This window comes from Hyperolius riggenbachi, chromosome 3 (assembly GCF_040937935.1).
Source record: "Hyperolius riggenbachi isolate aHypRig1 chromosome 3, aHypRig1.pri, whole genome shotgun sequence".
In the NCBI taxonomy this organism is placed as follows: Eukaryota; Metazoa; Chordata; class Amphibia; order Anura; family Hyperoliidae; genus Hyperolius; species Hyperolius riggenbachi.
The window spans coordinates 38,394,742-38,412,117 of NC_090648.1; the positions used below are offsets into that span (position 1 = coordinate 38,394,742).

The 17,376-nt window shown below is 50.2% G+C and overlaps 1 protein-coding gene across 1 annotated transcript in view; it reads right to left on the reverse strand.

The window, feature by feature from the left end:
• Nucleotides 1-232: 232 nt before the first annotated feature.
• Nucleotides 233-17,376, reverse strand: part of LOC137562065 (extracellular calcium-sensing receptor-like) — a 56,966-nt gene continuing 39,822 nt past the window's right edge. Inside the window, exons 8-9 of the mRNA XM_068273405.1 lie at nt 409-516; nt 233-306 (exon numbers count right to left, since the gene is read on the reverse strand). Of these exons, the coding sequence (XP_068129506.1) occupies nt 233-306; nt 409-516 (182 nt within the window). The remainder of the gene's footprint in view (nt 307-408; nt 517-17,376) is intronic.

Sequence of the window (17,376 nt, forward strand, 5' to 3'; positions counted from 1 at the left end):
GATTGCATCTCAGTATCTGCTATATTAAAGAATTTGGTCTTTAAAAGTCTTTCCAGGGCAAAGAATATCGGACTAAGGTCAGGAGTGTCTCTTTTGTCGCTACTTGCAGTTGCTTTTAGTTCGTCCTTATCTTCTTTATGAGGCTTGAAATTCGTCCTTTTGAATTGGTCGAAAAGTCTAGCTCTGAGATCGGATCTGTCTCCCATCAGATCCATTTCTTTCGTAGTGTCTCTCACGTACGGGTCTCGACCAGTAGTTCTGCGGCAACGGAGATGTCCTCAAAGGAGTTCACCGTGAATGAAGATACTGTGTAACACAAAAAAACGAAAAAAACCACAGAGACACCGGGAGCCCCTATAGTGTATTATCCTTGCGATACGATCAAGATATATAAAGAAAGCTACTCACAAGTGTAGGTTGCTTGAAGAGGCAACCACTCGTGTACGCAGGTGGAGAAAGCCCGTCTCCACTCGGTCTTTATGGTTTGTGGTCGCAGCTCCTTCGAAAAAAAGGTTCCTGCCACGGATTGTGGCAGAAAATAACACTCCCACAGCGTGGGATGTTAAACTCAAGGTTAGATAGCAGTAGGAGGCGCCCTTGTAGTAATGTTTGCACTTATGCGTATCTATAACAGTAAATGTATATGAAGTCGATCGCCTACCTTAAGAATGGACACTCCACTCGGTAGGATGAATTTGAACGATTTAATGATAATAAGCACCTAGGACAACGCGTTTCGCGGAACAAACCGCTTCATCAGGTCAATATAGTGCTTTAAAAAGAAATTAAGTAATATTGGACACATCAGTATACCACATCAATATCTCACTGTACATATATACATTTCAAACATCAGTCAATATCAAATACATATCCACATAGACAATTAGTAAGTAAAAATCATCCAACTAAAAAAGACAGATTATTCTTATATCCGTATTTGCTAGCCAAATACGCCAGGATAAAGTTATACTTTAGAAGAGGGCAACAGAGCCCCATAAAAAATAGTGGCATGCTAAAAATATATATAGTAAGAGATATGGTACCATGTCATAACTCTCAATGGGTCCCTGTAGTGTTAGGGTAAAAAGTATGTTTAAAAATATTTGGAGTGAAGCCCCTATAGCAAATAAGTCTGTGGTCTAAAGTAGAAATAATAATAACTGGACCTAGACAGTTCTAAGTTAAAAAATTATAACTACACTAATAGTATAGTCTAAGTTGTCTAAAAACGTTGTGCAGCGCGTATTAGCTTACCTGTAGCAATTGATGAATACTCTGGGCGCCAAACCGTGTTAGTGGTGAGCGCTCATACTTATAGTTAAGTGTCTCCGTGCAGGGAGAAACAGAGGGTGGCGTAGGGTGGGCGTGTCGGCGTGGACATGCTGGCCGCCGATAGGCCTATGGGAAGCTGGCCGCTGATAGGCCTATAGCAGGGTGGGTATAATGTGACTAGAGGGGTCGGGTCACGGAGAGAATGTAACTAAATCCGCATGACGCGGAAGTGTCCGTATAGGCTGGGATAGCGCGAGGAGCGTGTCATGCACAGTAACATGGTCATAGTGCGCATGCGTATGAAGCTCCCGTCGCCATCTTGTAAATGGGCACTGAAAAGGGAGACGGGGATATAACAATAAATGATAAGGGAAAATTCGATTAGTCTGCCTGATCTTAGTTGGGCAAAAGTGTACAGGGCAGAAGTCTAGTGAGTCCTAATTGCGGACGTATAGAAAACAGGAAGAACTGGAAACAATCCGCAGACCTGTAGATGAAACTATATTAATGTGTAAATACTTCCCCCCTGTGGTGGAACGGAGGTATCGCTGAAAAATAAAGCAATGCCTCTCTATGCTTCAGTAAAGGCAGGCTATAGGTTGGTCCTAGAGGTTCTAATGTTTTGGGTCAAATAATATATGCAGAACACTAGAAAATACTGTTGGGGGGCATGAGTAAAGGATAGTGGCTAAAATAACATAGTATGTAATTTATTCCGGGGGGGGCAGGAATAGAGGAAAGAAAAAATTAGCGGTGACCAGATAAGGTCAGAAGCATTAGGATAGTATATGAAAGAAATTATCACATACATAGCTGAACAAAGGATATTTCGGGGGGGGGGCATGAGGAGGGACAAAAAATCCAGATAATATACGGGTTTAGAAATTTGAATTAACAAAGACTATATAAGGATCGATAAGCGAACCTGTGTAGATAGGAAATACTGACACCCTGGGGTGGACCAATAATTGTACTGGGAGAGAAAGGAATAATATCTTTCTAATTAGATGGACACAGGATATGGGTAGAGTGTGGCGTATCTATTATAGGGGAACAGTACAGGTATATAATATATAGATTTTTGCTGTGACTCTGGTATGAAGGCAATATAACTGAGATCGCAGTCTAGTGGGGACTGTAACACCTAGGACAGTATATAGAATAGTATGTACTAAAAAAGGTCAGATATAGCTGAGGGACATAAATGAAAACAACATGGCTACAGATACTATGTGAGATGACAATAACCAATGAGGACAAAGGTACTAACTAGTAAAAAATATTTTTCCACATTCCTAGTTCTTTACAGTATATGACATAATAGTCAAAGTTCTTCAACATCCCTCCTATCGTGCATAGTGGACCATCTAGCAGATGGGGGAGGGGGTGGGGGATAGGGACAGGGAAAGGGGAAGGATATAACTAGGAAAAGATGGGAGAGGGGGGGGGGGAAAGAAGGACAGGAGGAATTAGGGTTCCGGGGGGAGGGGGGAAGGGAAGGGGGAAAGAGGACACAGGGTAGGAAAACAAGGGTTGAAAGCAGAGTTCAAGGTAACGGAGAGGGTGGGAAGGGACAAAATAAAAATAAAAATTCCCTTTCAATATATGGGGTAGAATATAACTCAACCGGTTGTCAAATTATCCTTCTACGGTGGTTGTGTGTGTGAAATCACACATACATATTATACTTGTTTGTGGATATATATCAGTTCACAAATTATGTTCTAGACATATGTTGAGTCCTTCCGGTTGCAGTGTTCTGAGTTTAAAGACCCAGTACATTTCCCTTGCTTTGAGTTTCTCGTTTCTGTTTTGCACATGTGGGGGTATATGTTCTATTGGACAGACCTTTATTTCTTTATGTTCCTGGTTGTGTAGCTCTTTACAGTGCCTGGATAGGCCATGTTTAGTAAACCCTTTTTCAATGTTCCTCCTGTGCTGTCCCCATCTTGTTTTTAGTGATTGGAGGATTTCAGGAAACTAGAAGGCGAGCCCTATACCACCATAACTACATCCAATCTTACCAAAGCAGAAGAGAAAGCTATTAAGAGTCTCAAAAACAACCCTGCTATTATAATCAAACCAGCAGACTGCCACTCTGTGTCTGCTGGGAATAGTAGTACACCGCTCGCTCAGCCGCACTATATAGCATTGTGTTTACTGCCACTCTGTGTCTGCTGGGAATAGTAGTACACCGCTCGCTCAGCCACACTATATAGCATTCTGTTTACTGCCACTCTGTGTACCTCGCTCAGCCACACTATATAGCATTGTGTTTACTGCCACTTTGTGTCTGCTGGGAATAGTAGACCACCGCTCGCTCAGCCACACTATATAGCATTGTGTTTACTGCCACTCTGTGTACCTTGCTCAGCCACACTATATAGCATTGTGTTTACTGCCACTCTGTGTCTGTTGGGAACAGTAGTACACCGCTCACCCGCCACTGTATAGCATTGTGCTCTGTGTCGCTGCTGGGAATAGTGGTACACCGCTCACCCGCCACTGTATAGCATTGTGCTCTGTGTCGCTGCTGGCAATAGTGGTACACCGCTCACCCACCACTGTATAGCATTTCTGTACTGCCACTGTACTGCTGCCAGTCAGCGTGTACTTTAAGGATAAGTGAAATGAGGAAGAAATCCGGTGAAAGAGGGAGGGTCAAGGGAAGGGGTGTTTCCCCTGACGGTTCACGTACAGGCCACAGGGGAGCACCCAAGAAAACCCACTCAATACCGCCCATGTTGTCCAGGACAACAACCCTCACAAATCCAAAAGAACAGGACCAGATAATTACTTGGATGACCTCTCAAGCGTCCAGCAGTGGGTTAAGCAGCACCAGCACATCACGCACGAGGTCCGAGACCTTAGCCAGTTACAAGGAGCCAGTGGGCACAAAGCTGACACAACTGTCAGCGACACCACACACACAACTGCCAGATAACCAGTCCGATGAATTACCTCAGGACACAATGGGGTATTCGCAGGAGCTATTCCCAGCCCAACAAACTTCCACCTTTCAAAGGTCAATGGAGGAACAGCCAGAAATGTTGTGCCCGGATTCACAACCATTAACTGTGGGAAATGCACCGCGCACTGAAATACAAGGCGAGTCCGAGGAGGACTCGGAAACCCAAATCCCAGAGCAAGTTGGGCAGGAGGGGTTGCAATTGCAGGAGGTCGGCCGACAAGATCTGGAAGACGACGTTGGAGTGAGCTGCACAGAGGTTGTTCTGGGGAGCTCTACTCCACGGCGGCGGCCCCCCACAATGACATATGACGAGTTTGAGGAGATTTTGAGGAGATGGAAGAGGAGGGTATGGACAATGTGGACATAGACCCAGATTTTGTTTGTGAGCGAGAACATCGCCGTCGTAGCAGCAGCACAGATAAGTCTGTTGAAGAACCCACTGCTGCACGAGTTCGCCTTGTGCCACAAGGTAGGCGGCGCACAATTTCAGGCACCACAAGCGTGGAAGTTCAAGTGAGAGGCAAAAGAGGCGCAAACAGAAATCGCCAGCAAGGCAGGTGCTCCAAAGTCTGGGCTTTCTTTGAAGACTGCACTGAGGATGGTACTATGGCGATTTGCAAGGTGTGCAAGACCCGCCTGAGCAGGGGGAAAAGTATTAACAACCTCTCCACCACCAGCATGAGCCGCCACATGCTATCCAAACATCCCACTCTGTGGGCAAACGCGGCAGGACAGGGTACCAGCAACACTGCCTCCCTTGGGGTCACCAGACTCACCACCAGACCCGCCTCAGCAGCAGCAGTAGCCCAGCCATTGCGTGGTTCACAACATTCACAAACATCAGACGCTGACACTGTCACTTTCCGGAGTAGTGCTCTTGAGGTCTCCCAGTGTTCATCAAACACAACAACCAACAGCCCTTCAGTGTGCAGCCCTACGATTCAGTTGTCTGTCTCAGAGATGTTTGATCGCAAGAGGAAATTGCCAGCAAATGACCCCCGGGCCGTGGCAGTAACAGCCAGCATAGCCAAGCTTCTGGCCTGCGAAATGCTGCCATATTGAGTGGTGGAGACAAACAGCTTCAAGGGCATGATGTCAGTGGCCATCCCACGTTACGTGGATCCCAGCCGCTACCACTTTGCGCGCTCTGCAGTGCCTGAGTTGCATGAGCACGTGGTCAGCAAAATAACCCGAAGCTTGAAGATTGCCGTTGCCTGCAAGGTTCATCTCACCACTGACACCTGGACGAGTGCGTTCGGCCAGGGTCGATACATCTCCCTTACCGCGCACTGGGTGAACCTTGTGGAGCCTGGCAGAGATTCCTCACCTGCTACGGCGCGGGTGTTGCCCACGCCGCAAACAGCTGCACCGCCGTCCCTCCCACTGGATAACAACAGCAGCACCTACCTCTCTGACTCCTTCTCCTCCAACGCATCTCAAAGCTGTACCTCATCCGGAAACGCTAACCCAGCAGCAGTAGGATCGTGGAAGCAGTGCAGCACAGCTGTTGGCATGCGTCAGCAAGCATTGCTGAAGCTGATCTGCCTTGGGGATAAGCAGCACACAGGGGAGGAAATTTAGAGGGGAATAAAGGAACAGACGGATTTGTGGCTGGCACCGCTGGACCTGAAACCGGGCATGGTTGTGTGTGATAATGGGAGTAATCTCATTCACGCTTTAAGGTTGGCTAAGCTGGCACACATCCCTTGCCTGGCGCACGTGATGAACCTAGTAGTTCAGCGGTTCCTGAGGACATACCCAGGCGTGGCCGATCTTCTGTTGAAGGTGCGACGAGTGGCCAAACATTGTAGAAATTCCAGTACTGCTTCGGGGGCACTAGCCAAGATGCAGGAGCGCTTCAATCTCCCCCACCATCGCTTGCTGTGTGATGTCCCTACGCGCTGGAATTCTACGCTGCACATGCTAGCCCGCTTTTGCGAGCAGAAGAGTGCAGTGGTCCAGTACATGACGGTGCAGTACCGAGGCACATCCGGACAGCTGCCAAGCTTCTGTGGATCCGATTGGGCCAACATGTTGGACCTCTGCCAAGTCCTCCAAAATTTTGAGCAATCCACGTTGCTTGTGAGCAGTGACAACTCTTCAGTCAGCATTACCATACCACTGCTGTGTTTACTGAAGAAGTCAATGTTGAAAATCAAGGAAACAGCTGTCATGATGCAACTGGGGGAATCTGAAGGAGAAAACGATCAGGGTGATGGTACCAACATCAGGCCATCCGCCTCAGGAAACGCTGGCCCCAGCAGCTATGACGAAGAAGAGGAGGAGGAACAGCTGGAGTTGGAGCAGGAATTTCCTGCCACCACTGACGAGGGCCAGAGCGGTGCACGTTGGACTTCCACAATTCAGCGCGAATGGTCAGCAGAAGCAGACCAGGAGGAAGGTGACGACTATGATGCATCACAACAACTATCACAACGCTCAGAAGAGGATGATGAGGATTCTGGCAGGACTCTGGCACACATGGCTCAATTCATGCTAGACTGCATTGAACGCGACCCACGCATTGTGCGCATTCTGGACAACAACAATTACTGGGTTTATACCCTTCTGGATCCACGGTACAAACACAATGTTCCAAAACTGCTTGAAGAAAGAGTCAGACAGGTCAAAATGGAAGAATACCAGCAGGCCCTTGTGGAGACTTTAGAGAGGAGATTGACATCCTCCCCCTCCTCTAGCCAGTTGTACGCCGACAGACTGATTTCCGCAAACCCAGGACGACCAGGAGGGCAGCAAACAACACAAGCCGCAGCTAGTGCCCAAAAGGGAATGGTATCGGCAGTGTCCTTGGAGTGGGAACATTTTATGACACCCATGCAGCAGCAGCCCACAGAACAGCAAGCGTGCAGATCCACCTCCAACACCGATCGCCTGGAGAAGATGGTCAAGGAGTACATGTCAGATGGCGTAGCTGTGTTGAACAATCCATCTGCACCCTTCAACTATTGGGTATCGAAGCTAGACACCTGGCACGAACTGGCAATGTACGCAATAGAGGTGCTGGCTTGCCCGGCAGCCAGCGTTATGTCGGAACGCTGTTTCAGTGCTGCCGGAGGCATCGGCACAGATCGGCGTATCCGCCTCTCCACAGAAAATGCAGACCGTCTGACTCAAATTAAAATGAATCAATCCTGGATTGGAAACGACTACGCAACACTCCTGGACCCCAACCAAGTAACATGAACAATGACCATCTGTGATGGGTTAGCGTTTCCGGTCCCTGTTTATCTAACCTCTCATCTGTATTACATTTATGACTGCATGGCGGCAAAAAGCATTGCTATATCCGCACGCTATTTGTCCTCATGCAAGGCCTGGGATGTTGTGTCTCAAAAAGCGTGGCCTTCTCCTCCTGCGCCTCCTCCTGTTCCATCACGTGTGCTGCTGCTGCTGCTGCTGGGTTAGCGTTTCCGGTCTCTGTTTATTGAACCTCTCATCTGTATTACATTTATGACTGCATGGCGGCAAAAAGCATTGCTATATCCACACGCTATTTGTCCTCATGCAAGGCCTGGGATGCTGTGTCTCAAAAAGCGTGGCCTTCTCCTCCTGCGCCTCCTCCTGTTCCATCACGTGTTCTGCTGCTTGTGCTGGGTTAGCGTTACCGGCAGTGGTGCTCAGCAGAGCTCGAATATTCGAGTAGCTCGAATATTCGAGCTCTTTTTCAGCTATTCGAGCTCGGTATTCGAGCTCCGAATAGCTGGAGCTATTCGAATGGGCTATCCGAGTACACTCGAATAGCCCATTCACTATTCGAGCTATTCGAGCAACTCGGCGCTATTCGAGCTCGGTACCGAGCTCGAATAGCGTCATAGCCCAGATTGATGTCCTTAGAGCCAATCAGAGGGCTCCCAGGCCCTCTGACGGCAGCCAATCACAGAGGGGGACCCTGGCCAGCCCCTACCCTATAAATAGCGGCCGCCATGTTCCGTTTCTCCATGCTTGCCTGAGACTTGTACAGAGAGAGAGTTGCTCCTTTGTGCTTTGGCTTAGCAAGTGCTCTATTGTGATCATTTACCTAGCGTTTTTGCTCACCTACACCTGCCATATACACCTATATTGTTGTTAGTTAGATAGACATTGTATTTTAGTTAGTAGCTTGTGTGTTACATTAGAGACAGGCAGCTGCTGCAAGCTTACAGGTTTAGGCATCAGGGGGGCCTTGCCTCTGTGGGCAGCTGTCCTCTGTTTATTTCTCTCATCTATACCAGTATTTCTGCTGTCCTTTACTAATAGTATTGTAGTTATACTGTACTAGGAGTAGGACACTCACTGACTGTCACTGTTTATAGGCTACTAGCTAGCTCCTGCGTGTGTGCACTCACTCACTGTCTGTGTGTACACACACTCTATTTCCTTCTGATTACTGATAGATTATTGTTAGTTAGTTGTACTTACTTACTACTTACTCTTACTGTACCCGTAGGGACACTCACTGTCACTGTTCATATAGGCTACTAGCTCCTGCGTGTGCGCACTGCACTCACTGTCTGAGTGTACACACACAACACACACTCTATTTCCTTCTGATCGCTGATTGATTATCGTAATTAGTTAGTTCTACTTACTGTTACTACTTACTCTTACTGTACTAGGAGTCTAGGACACTCAGTCACTGTCCATAGGCTACTAGCTCCTGCGTGCGTGCACTCACTGTCTGAGTGTACACACACCCACACTCCATTTCCTTCTGATCACTGATTGATTATTGTAATTAGTTAGTTCTACTTACTGTTACTACTTACTCTTACTGTACTAGGAGTCTAGGACACTCAGTCACTGTGTTCATAGGCTACTAGCTCCTGCGTGCGTGCACTCACTGTCTGAGTGTACACACACCCACACTCCATTTCCTTCTGATCGCTGATTGATTATTGTAATTAGTTAGTTCTACTTACTGTTACTACTTACTCTTACTGTACTAGGAGTCTAGGACACTCAGTCACTGTCCATAGGCTACTAGCTCCTGCGTGCGTGCACTCACTGTCTGAGTGTACACACACCCACACTCCATTTCCTTCTGATCGCTGATTGATTATCGTAATTAGTTAGTTGTACTTACTGTTACTACTTACTCTTACTGTACTAGGAGTCTAGGACACTCAGTCACTGTGTTCATAGGCTACTAGCTCCTGCGTGCGTGCACTCACTGTCTGAGTGTACACACACCCACACTCCATTTCCTTCTGATCGCTGATTGATTATTGTAATTAGTTAGTTCTACTTACTGTTACTACTTACTCTTACTGTACTAGGAGTCTAGGACACTCAGTCACTGTGTTCATAGGCTACTAGCTCCTGCGTGCGTGCACTCACTGTCTGAGTGTACACACACCCACACTCCATTTCCTTCTGATCGCTGATTGATTATTGTAATTAGTTAGTTCTACTTACTGTTACTACTTACTCTTACTGTACTAGGAGTCTAGGACACTCAGTCACTGTGTTCATAGGCTACTAGCTCCTGCGTGCGTGCACTCACTGTCTGAGTGTACACACACCCACACTCCATTTCCTTCTGATCGCTGATTGATTATCGTAATTAGTTAGTTCTACTTACTGTTACTACTTACTCTTACTGTACTAGGAGTCTAGGACACTCAGTCACTGTGTTCATAGGCTACTAGCTCCTGCGTGCGTGCACTCACTGTCTGAGTGTACACACACCCACACTCCATTTCCTTCTGATCGCTGATTGATTATTGTAATTAGTTAGTTCTACTTACTGTTACTACTTACTCTTACTGTACTAGGAGTCTAGGACACTCAGTCACTGTGTTCATAGGCTACTAGCTCCTGCGTGCGTGCACTCACTGAGTGTACACACACCCACACTCCATTTCCTTCTGATCGCTGATTGATTATCGTAATTAGTTAGTTCTACTTACTGTTACTACTTACTCTTACTGTACTAGGAGTCTAGGACACTCAGTCACTGTGTTCATAGGCTACTAGCTCCTGCGTGCGTGCACTCACTGTCTGAGTGTACACACACCCACACTCCATTTCCTTCTGATCGCTGATTGATTATTGTAATTAGTTAGTTCTACTTACTGTTACTACTTACTCTTACTGTACTAGGAGTCTAGGACACTCAGTCACTGTGTTCATAGGCTACTAGCTCCTGCGTGCGTGCACTCACTGTCTGAGTGTACACACACCCACACTCCATTTCCTTCTGATCGCTGATTGATTATTGTAATTAGTTAGTTCTACTTACTGTTACTACTTACTCTTACTGTACTAGGAGTCTAGGACACTCAGTCACTGTGTTCATAGGCTACTAGCTCCTGCGTGCGTGCACTCACTGTCTGAGTGTACACACACTAAATTTACTTGTGATTACTACTGATTATTGTAACTGCTAGTTGTACTTCCTGACTGTTACTACTTACTTACTGTACTAGGGGACACTCACTCAGTCACCTCACCAACCAACCCACTCCATTAAAGTACCCCACTTTTCACCCGCCCTTTTACAAAACTTTTGTCTATACGCCCAAAACATTTAAGATGTCTGGAAGTGGCAGCCAGCGCGGTTTGGGCAAGGGGAAGGGCAGCAAGGGAATCAGGAGGAGAGGGAGCAGCATTGTGGCAAGCCGCGGCCGCGGGCGCGCCACCATGCACAGTTCCGCAGCAGCAGCAGCAGCGTCAGTGGCTAACATTCCTCCCATAGCCACTGGCCGTGGACGCCTTGGGCGCCGCCCAGCAGGAGCATCTGCAACTCACGCTGCAGAGACACAGCAGCAGCAGCGTGTAGCACCTGCTCCCATTTTCCTCCAGCCGGGTCGGAAACGTCCCATTGAGGAAAAGGATGCAGACACTGTGGTGCAACTCATGACGGAGGATGAGCAGCCCGCCATCAGCTCTGCATCCGAGGCCTCCACCCTCACCACCACCACCACCCCTGTTCGCAGCAGCCGCCCAGCAGGGTCTGGGGAGGAGGCCAGTTCACCGTCACTCGCCGACCTGTCATTCAGCAGTCTTTTGACCCCAGGCATCATGAGTAAATTGTCTGCTGTTGTTGGCGATCTTGAGGAGGAGATGCTGATGGGCACTTTGGGGGATGAGGGATTGGACAGCAAGACTGTGGCGACAGTCAAGCAGCCCATCCATGCATCAGGAGAGGAGTTTGGGGGGTCCTCATCCCAGCAGGACATGTTTCAGGAGGGGGAGGATGATGATGACCCGGTGACAGACAGAGACTGGGTGCCACCACCTCCAGGGGATGTCGTCCTCAGCAGCTCTGAGGAGGAGGAGGAGGATGCTCTTGTGGGCCTTGCAAGGAGGCGCATCATTGCAAGCATTGGCAGCAGCAGTAGGCAGGTCCCACAGCCTGCTGGTGTCTCAGGCTCAGCAGCAGCAGCAGCAGCATCTGCCAGTACCACCACCAGCCGCACCCAAGCCCCCCAAGCCCCCCCCCCAACCACCACAGGGAGACAGGCAGCAGCGCTTCCATGCCGTAGGGGGATGTTTAAGTCACCAATCTGGCGATATTTCACCATGCCCACTGTGTACAGCAAGTACGCCACTTGCAACCACTGTCAGCGGAAGTTGAGCAGAGGTGCAGACCCCTTAAAGTTCTGCACCAGCTCGCTCATCAACCACCTTGCGGCTAAACATTTCCACCAGCATGAGGAGTTCCAGAGGCTGAAGGCATCTGGTGCTGGCAGTGGCACCACACCCATCACTGCACAGCCTTCAGCAGCAGCAGCAGCAACAGCAGCCACCTGCCCTCCTGCTCCTCCAGCAGCACCAGCAGGAGTGCGGAAACGCACTGCTCCTCCCCCCTCTGCAACTCCTGCCGCCGACACTGAGGCCTGTTCTGGCAGCCAGTCCTCAGTGGCCTCCTCTGCTGTGTCTGCTGATTCCCGTGTCAGCAAAAGGCCACGCCAGAGCCTTTTGAGCGAGTCCTTCCAGGGGGTGGTTAGGGCTCTGCCTCCCAGCAGCCGTCGCGTGCGGCAGCTGAACGGCTTGCTGGCACGGGCCATGTGCTCCCAACTCCTGCCGTACACGCTCGTGCAGGAGGGGAGCGACATTCGTGCGCTGCTTGCGCAGCCCCAGACTGGCAGCTCCCCAGCAGACACTTCTTTGCCCGCAAGGCCATTCCTGCACTGCACCGCTTTGTGATGGCCAATGTGGAGCGAGGGCTGGAGCACGCGGTTGGTGAAAGGGTCCACGTCACCATGGACTCCTGGAGCAGCCGCTTCGGGACAGGCCGCTACCTGTCCTTCACTGTCCACTGGGTCAGCTTGGTGGAAGGGGGTGAGGATGGGAGAGCAGCAGCGGGCACAGCAGCAGCAGCAACACAGTGGGTGGTGCCACCCCGCAGGCTCAGGGGAACTGCAGCAGGTTCCTCCGATCCTCTGCCATCCTCCGGCACACCTGGCCAAACCCCCCGCCTCAGCAGCAGCGTGAAGGCCCGCCACTGCCAAGCGCTGCTGCACTTGGTCAGCCTTGGGAAGACCAAGCTGACGGCAACCCATGTGTTGGCCAAACTCCAGGAGCAGGAGAGGATTTGGCTGACCCCCAGAGGCCTCAGAGTCGGAGAGGTGGTGGCCGACAATGGGGCCAATCTGGTTGCCGCAATAGACAGGGGAAACCTGACCCACATCCCCTGTCTTATTGCAAAAACCGCGCTGATATTAAAACTCAGGTGTATTCAATACGGTGGTGCACCAGCTAAAATTACACATACAAAGTCCACTTTCCAAATTCAAAAAAGCTGCGCACTAATGTTCCCATGAACAGATTCCTCTCATGTAAACATAAGTTCAATCCCAGTATTCAATCAAGTGTGCTGTCTTGCTCATGCAGTTGGTGATCACTGTCTCCGCTCCGGCAATACACCACCACCACACCCCAAGCAGTGGGCACTCACCAAATCGTATTGACCCTCTATTAGATGGGTCTCCAGCGCCTATGGGGTCATATGGCCACCCCCTGCCTTCTCGAGCACTCTCGTCCACTTGTTTCAACCTTTCTCATGGGATCATCACACCTCAAAAGACAACATTCGGGATAGCCATAGCGTAAAACCATAAAACCATTTATTAATAAAAGAAAATTGCACTCACAAGCATGGAGGTATTCATAGAGCGCAGAGTTTTTGTGGGCTCTACCCCAATCGGTGGCCGCTGGGTGGGCTTAGTTGCGCTGGTATGGTCAGCTCCTTCCTGCGTCCCCCTCTGCCTCCACGTCCCTCCTTGGCCACTAGCTAGTGGCCAAGGAGGGACGTGGAGGCAGAGGGGGACGCAGGAAGGAGCTGACCATACCAGCGCAACTAAGCCCACCCAGCGGCCACCGATTGGGGTAGAGCCCACAAAAACTCTGCGCTCTATGAATACCTCCATGCTTGTGAGTGCAATTTTCTTTTATTAATAAATGGTTTTATGGTTTTACGCTATGGCTATCCCGAATGTTGTCTTTTGAGGTGTGATGATCCCATGAGAAAGGTTGAAACAAGTGGACGAGAGTGCTCGAGAAGGCAGGGGGTGGCCATATGACCCCATAGGCGCTGGAGACCCATCTAATAGAGGGTCAATACGATTTGGTGAGTGCCCACTGCTTGGGGTGTGGTGGTGGTGTATTGCCGGAGCGGAGACAGTGATCACCAACTGCATGAGCAAGACAGCACACTTGATTGAATACTGGGATTGAACTTATGTTTACATGAGAGGAATCTGTTCATGGGAACATTAGTGCGCAGCTTTTTTGAATTTGGAAAGTGCACATCCCCTGTCTTGCCCACGTGCTGAACCTGGTGGTGCAGAAGTTCCTGCGCACCTACCAGGGGATGGGCGAACTGCTGGAAACGGCAAGGAATGTTGTGCGTCACTTCCGGCGCTCGGCTGCAGCCTGTGCGAGCCTGGAAGACGTGCAAAAGGAGCTGGATCTGCCACGCCATCGGCTGATCCTTGACGTTCCGACTCGCTGGAACTCCACCCTGGCGATGTTGGAGCGTCTGGTTGAACAGAGGCGCGCTGTCAAACAGTACCTTGCCCTGGCCACTGTTTCCGCAGCTCAGAGAAGGGACAAGACCAGCAACTTCCCGTCCATCGTCCCCGATGATGACTGGAGGCACATGCAGCAGGTGTGCTTAGTGCTGGCTCCCTTCCTGCAGGCCACAAACATGGTGAGCAGGGACCATGCTATGGTCTGCGAGTGGGTGCCCCTGGTTTCTCTGCTGAACAGGGCCCTCGATGCTTTGCTGGAACAGGGAGCGGCAGCCTTGGACCAGCAGGAGCGGCAACCAGCTGCGCAGTCCACCTCTGAGGGGGAGGAGGAGGAGGACTTGGTGGAGGTCCCTGACCTGGCTGCTGATGAGGGGGATCAGCACAGCGCAGCTGAGTTGGTGCGGGGGTGGAGAGAGGATGAGGCGGCAGAGGAGGAGGATGAGGACAGCACTGACGTCGATGTGCCAGCAGACGTGGCCCGCCTCTTCCCAATGGCAGCGCACATGCTGACGTGCCTGCGCAGGGACCCCAGGGTGATCCAGATGAAGCAGAGGGAGGACATCTGGATCAGCATGATGTTGGACCCACGCCTCAAGGGGAAGTTGAGCCAGTTCCTGCCGCCTGCAGGAGGAGACCCAGCGCAACAAATAAGGAGCTTGCAGCAGGCCCTTGTTGAGCGCTTGGAGGAAGCCTTCCCCCAGCCTTCCACCCCCACTGTCCAGCAGCCAGCACAGAGGCAGCAGCAGGTGCCTGCATCCAGCAGCAGCAAGCGCCCCACAGACCTGCTGTCTCTCAGCCACGAGCTCTACAGGACTGTAGAGGCTCCGGCAGCAGTGACTAGAGAGGAGATGCATGCAGCAGCATCCTCCTCCGGTCACAGCCAGCGCCTGACCCGCATGGTGGCTGACTACATGGGGTCGTACAGCGGGCTTGACAGCGATGCCCCTGTTGATCCCATGGAGTATTGGGTCAAGCGCATGGAGATCTGGAGCGAGCTGGCGCAGTACGCCCTGGAAGTGCTGTCCTGCCCCCCTTCCAGCGTGCTGTCCGAGCGCTGCTTCAGTGCAGCTGGTGGCGTGGTCACCGAGAAACGCTCACGTCTGTCTCACAAGTCTGTGGACAGACTGACGTTTCTCAAGATGAACCAGGCGTGGGTGGAAGGCGAGTTCCTGGCCCCTGTTGTCGGCGAGAGGGGGACATGAACTGGCTGCCGGAACCATCGTTAATGTGCCTTACCACCCTTTACCACCTCCTGGCTCCTGCTCACTAAGCCAGCCTGGTTCACTTTGACTATTACGTCGCCTGCAGCCACACATTTTACACCTACAGTGGGCTGCTGTGTACTGCCCTTCTGCTGTCTGTCTGTGTTTCCCACTGCCAGGGTACACAGAATTACCTTCTGCTGCCACTCTGCCACCAGCTATTACGTCAAACAATAGCTATATTGGTTGCAAAACCAAAACCAAACAAACCATTAAAAAAAAAAAAAAGGTTTAATTTTTCTGAGGTGCCCGGGTTGAAAACTGTGTTGTCCCAGTTGTGTATTGGACACAATGTGGGCTGCACGACCGCTGTCTGGGACCTCCTGTTGTGTTTATTTACAGCCCTGGTATCACCGCTAGGTACCAGGGCTATTATGTCACGCTGCCTACCTGCTGCCACACTCACACTGCTCCTCCATACCTCCTCCTGCTGCTGCTGCTGCTGTCTGTCTGTCTGTGTTTCCCACTGCCAGGGTACACAGATGATTTACCTTCTGCTGCCACTCTGCCACCAGCTATTACGTCAAACAATAGCTGCTCGCCTACTCCTCCATTCCTCCTCCTGCTGCTGCTGTCTGTCTGTGTTTCCCACTGCCAGGGTACACAGATGATTTACCTTCTGCTGCCACTCTGCCACCAGCTATTACGTCAAACAATAGCTGCTCGCCTACTCCTCCATTCCTCCTCCTGCTGCTGCTGTCTGTCTGTGTTTCCCACTGCCAGGGTACACAGAATTACCTTCTGCTGCCACTCTGCCACCAGCTATTACGTCAAACAATAGCTATATTGGTTGCAAAACCAAAACCAAACAAACCATGAAAAAAAAAAAGGTTTAATTTTTCTGAGGTGCCCGGGTTGAAAACTGTGTTGTCCCAGTTGTGTATTGGACACAATGTGGGCTGCACGACCGCTGTCTGGGACCTCCTGTTGTGTTTATTTACAGCCCTGGTATCACCGCTAGGTACCAGGGCTATTATGTCACGCTGCCTACCTGCTGCCACACTCACACTGCTCCTCCATACCTCCTCCTGCTGCTGCTGCTGCTGTCTGTCTGTCTGTGTTTCCCACTGCCAGGGTACACAGATGATTTACCTTCTGCTGCCACTCTGCCACCAGCTATTACGTCAAACAATAGCTGCTCGCCTACTCCTCCATTCCTCCTCCTGCTGCTGCTGTCTGTCTGTGTTTCCCACTGCCAGGGTACACAGATGATTTACCTTCTGCTGCCACTCTGCCACCAGCTATTACGTCAAACAATAGCTGCTCGCCTACTCCTCCATTCCTCCTCCTGCTGCTGCTGTCTGTCTGTGTTTCCCACTGCCAGGGTACACAGAATTACCTTCTGCTGCCACTCTGCCACCAGCTATTACGTCAAACAATAGCTATATTGGTTGCAAAACCAAAACCAAACAAACCATTAAAAAAAAAAAAAAGGTTTAATTTTTCTGAGGTGCCCGGGTAGAAAACTGTGTTGTCCCAGTTGTGTATTGGACACAATGTGGGCTGCACGACCGCTGTCTGGGACCTCCTGTTGTGTTTATTTACAGCCCTGGTATCACCGCTAGGTACCAGGGCTATTATGTCACGGCGAGCTGCCTGCCTCATTGACTGCCTGCTGCCACACACTCATCCTCCTCCTCCTGCTGCTGAATTTACCTCCTGCTGTCTTTGTGTTTCCACTGCCAGGGAGCACATACAATGGCGCTTCCAACATGCGTGCGCCCACCAGCTATTTGTTACGCTCAAAAATAGCTGCATTTCTTTAAAAAAAAAATTGAAAAGAGAAATACGTGAAGAAGAAGAAGACGATATTGAAAAGGAAGGAGAAGATGAAGATGAAGAAGAAGAAGAAGATGAAGAAGAAGATGAAGAAGATGATGAAGAAGAAGAT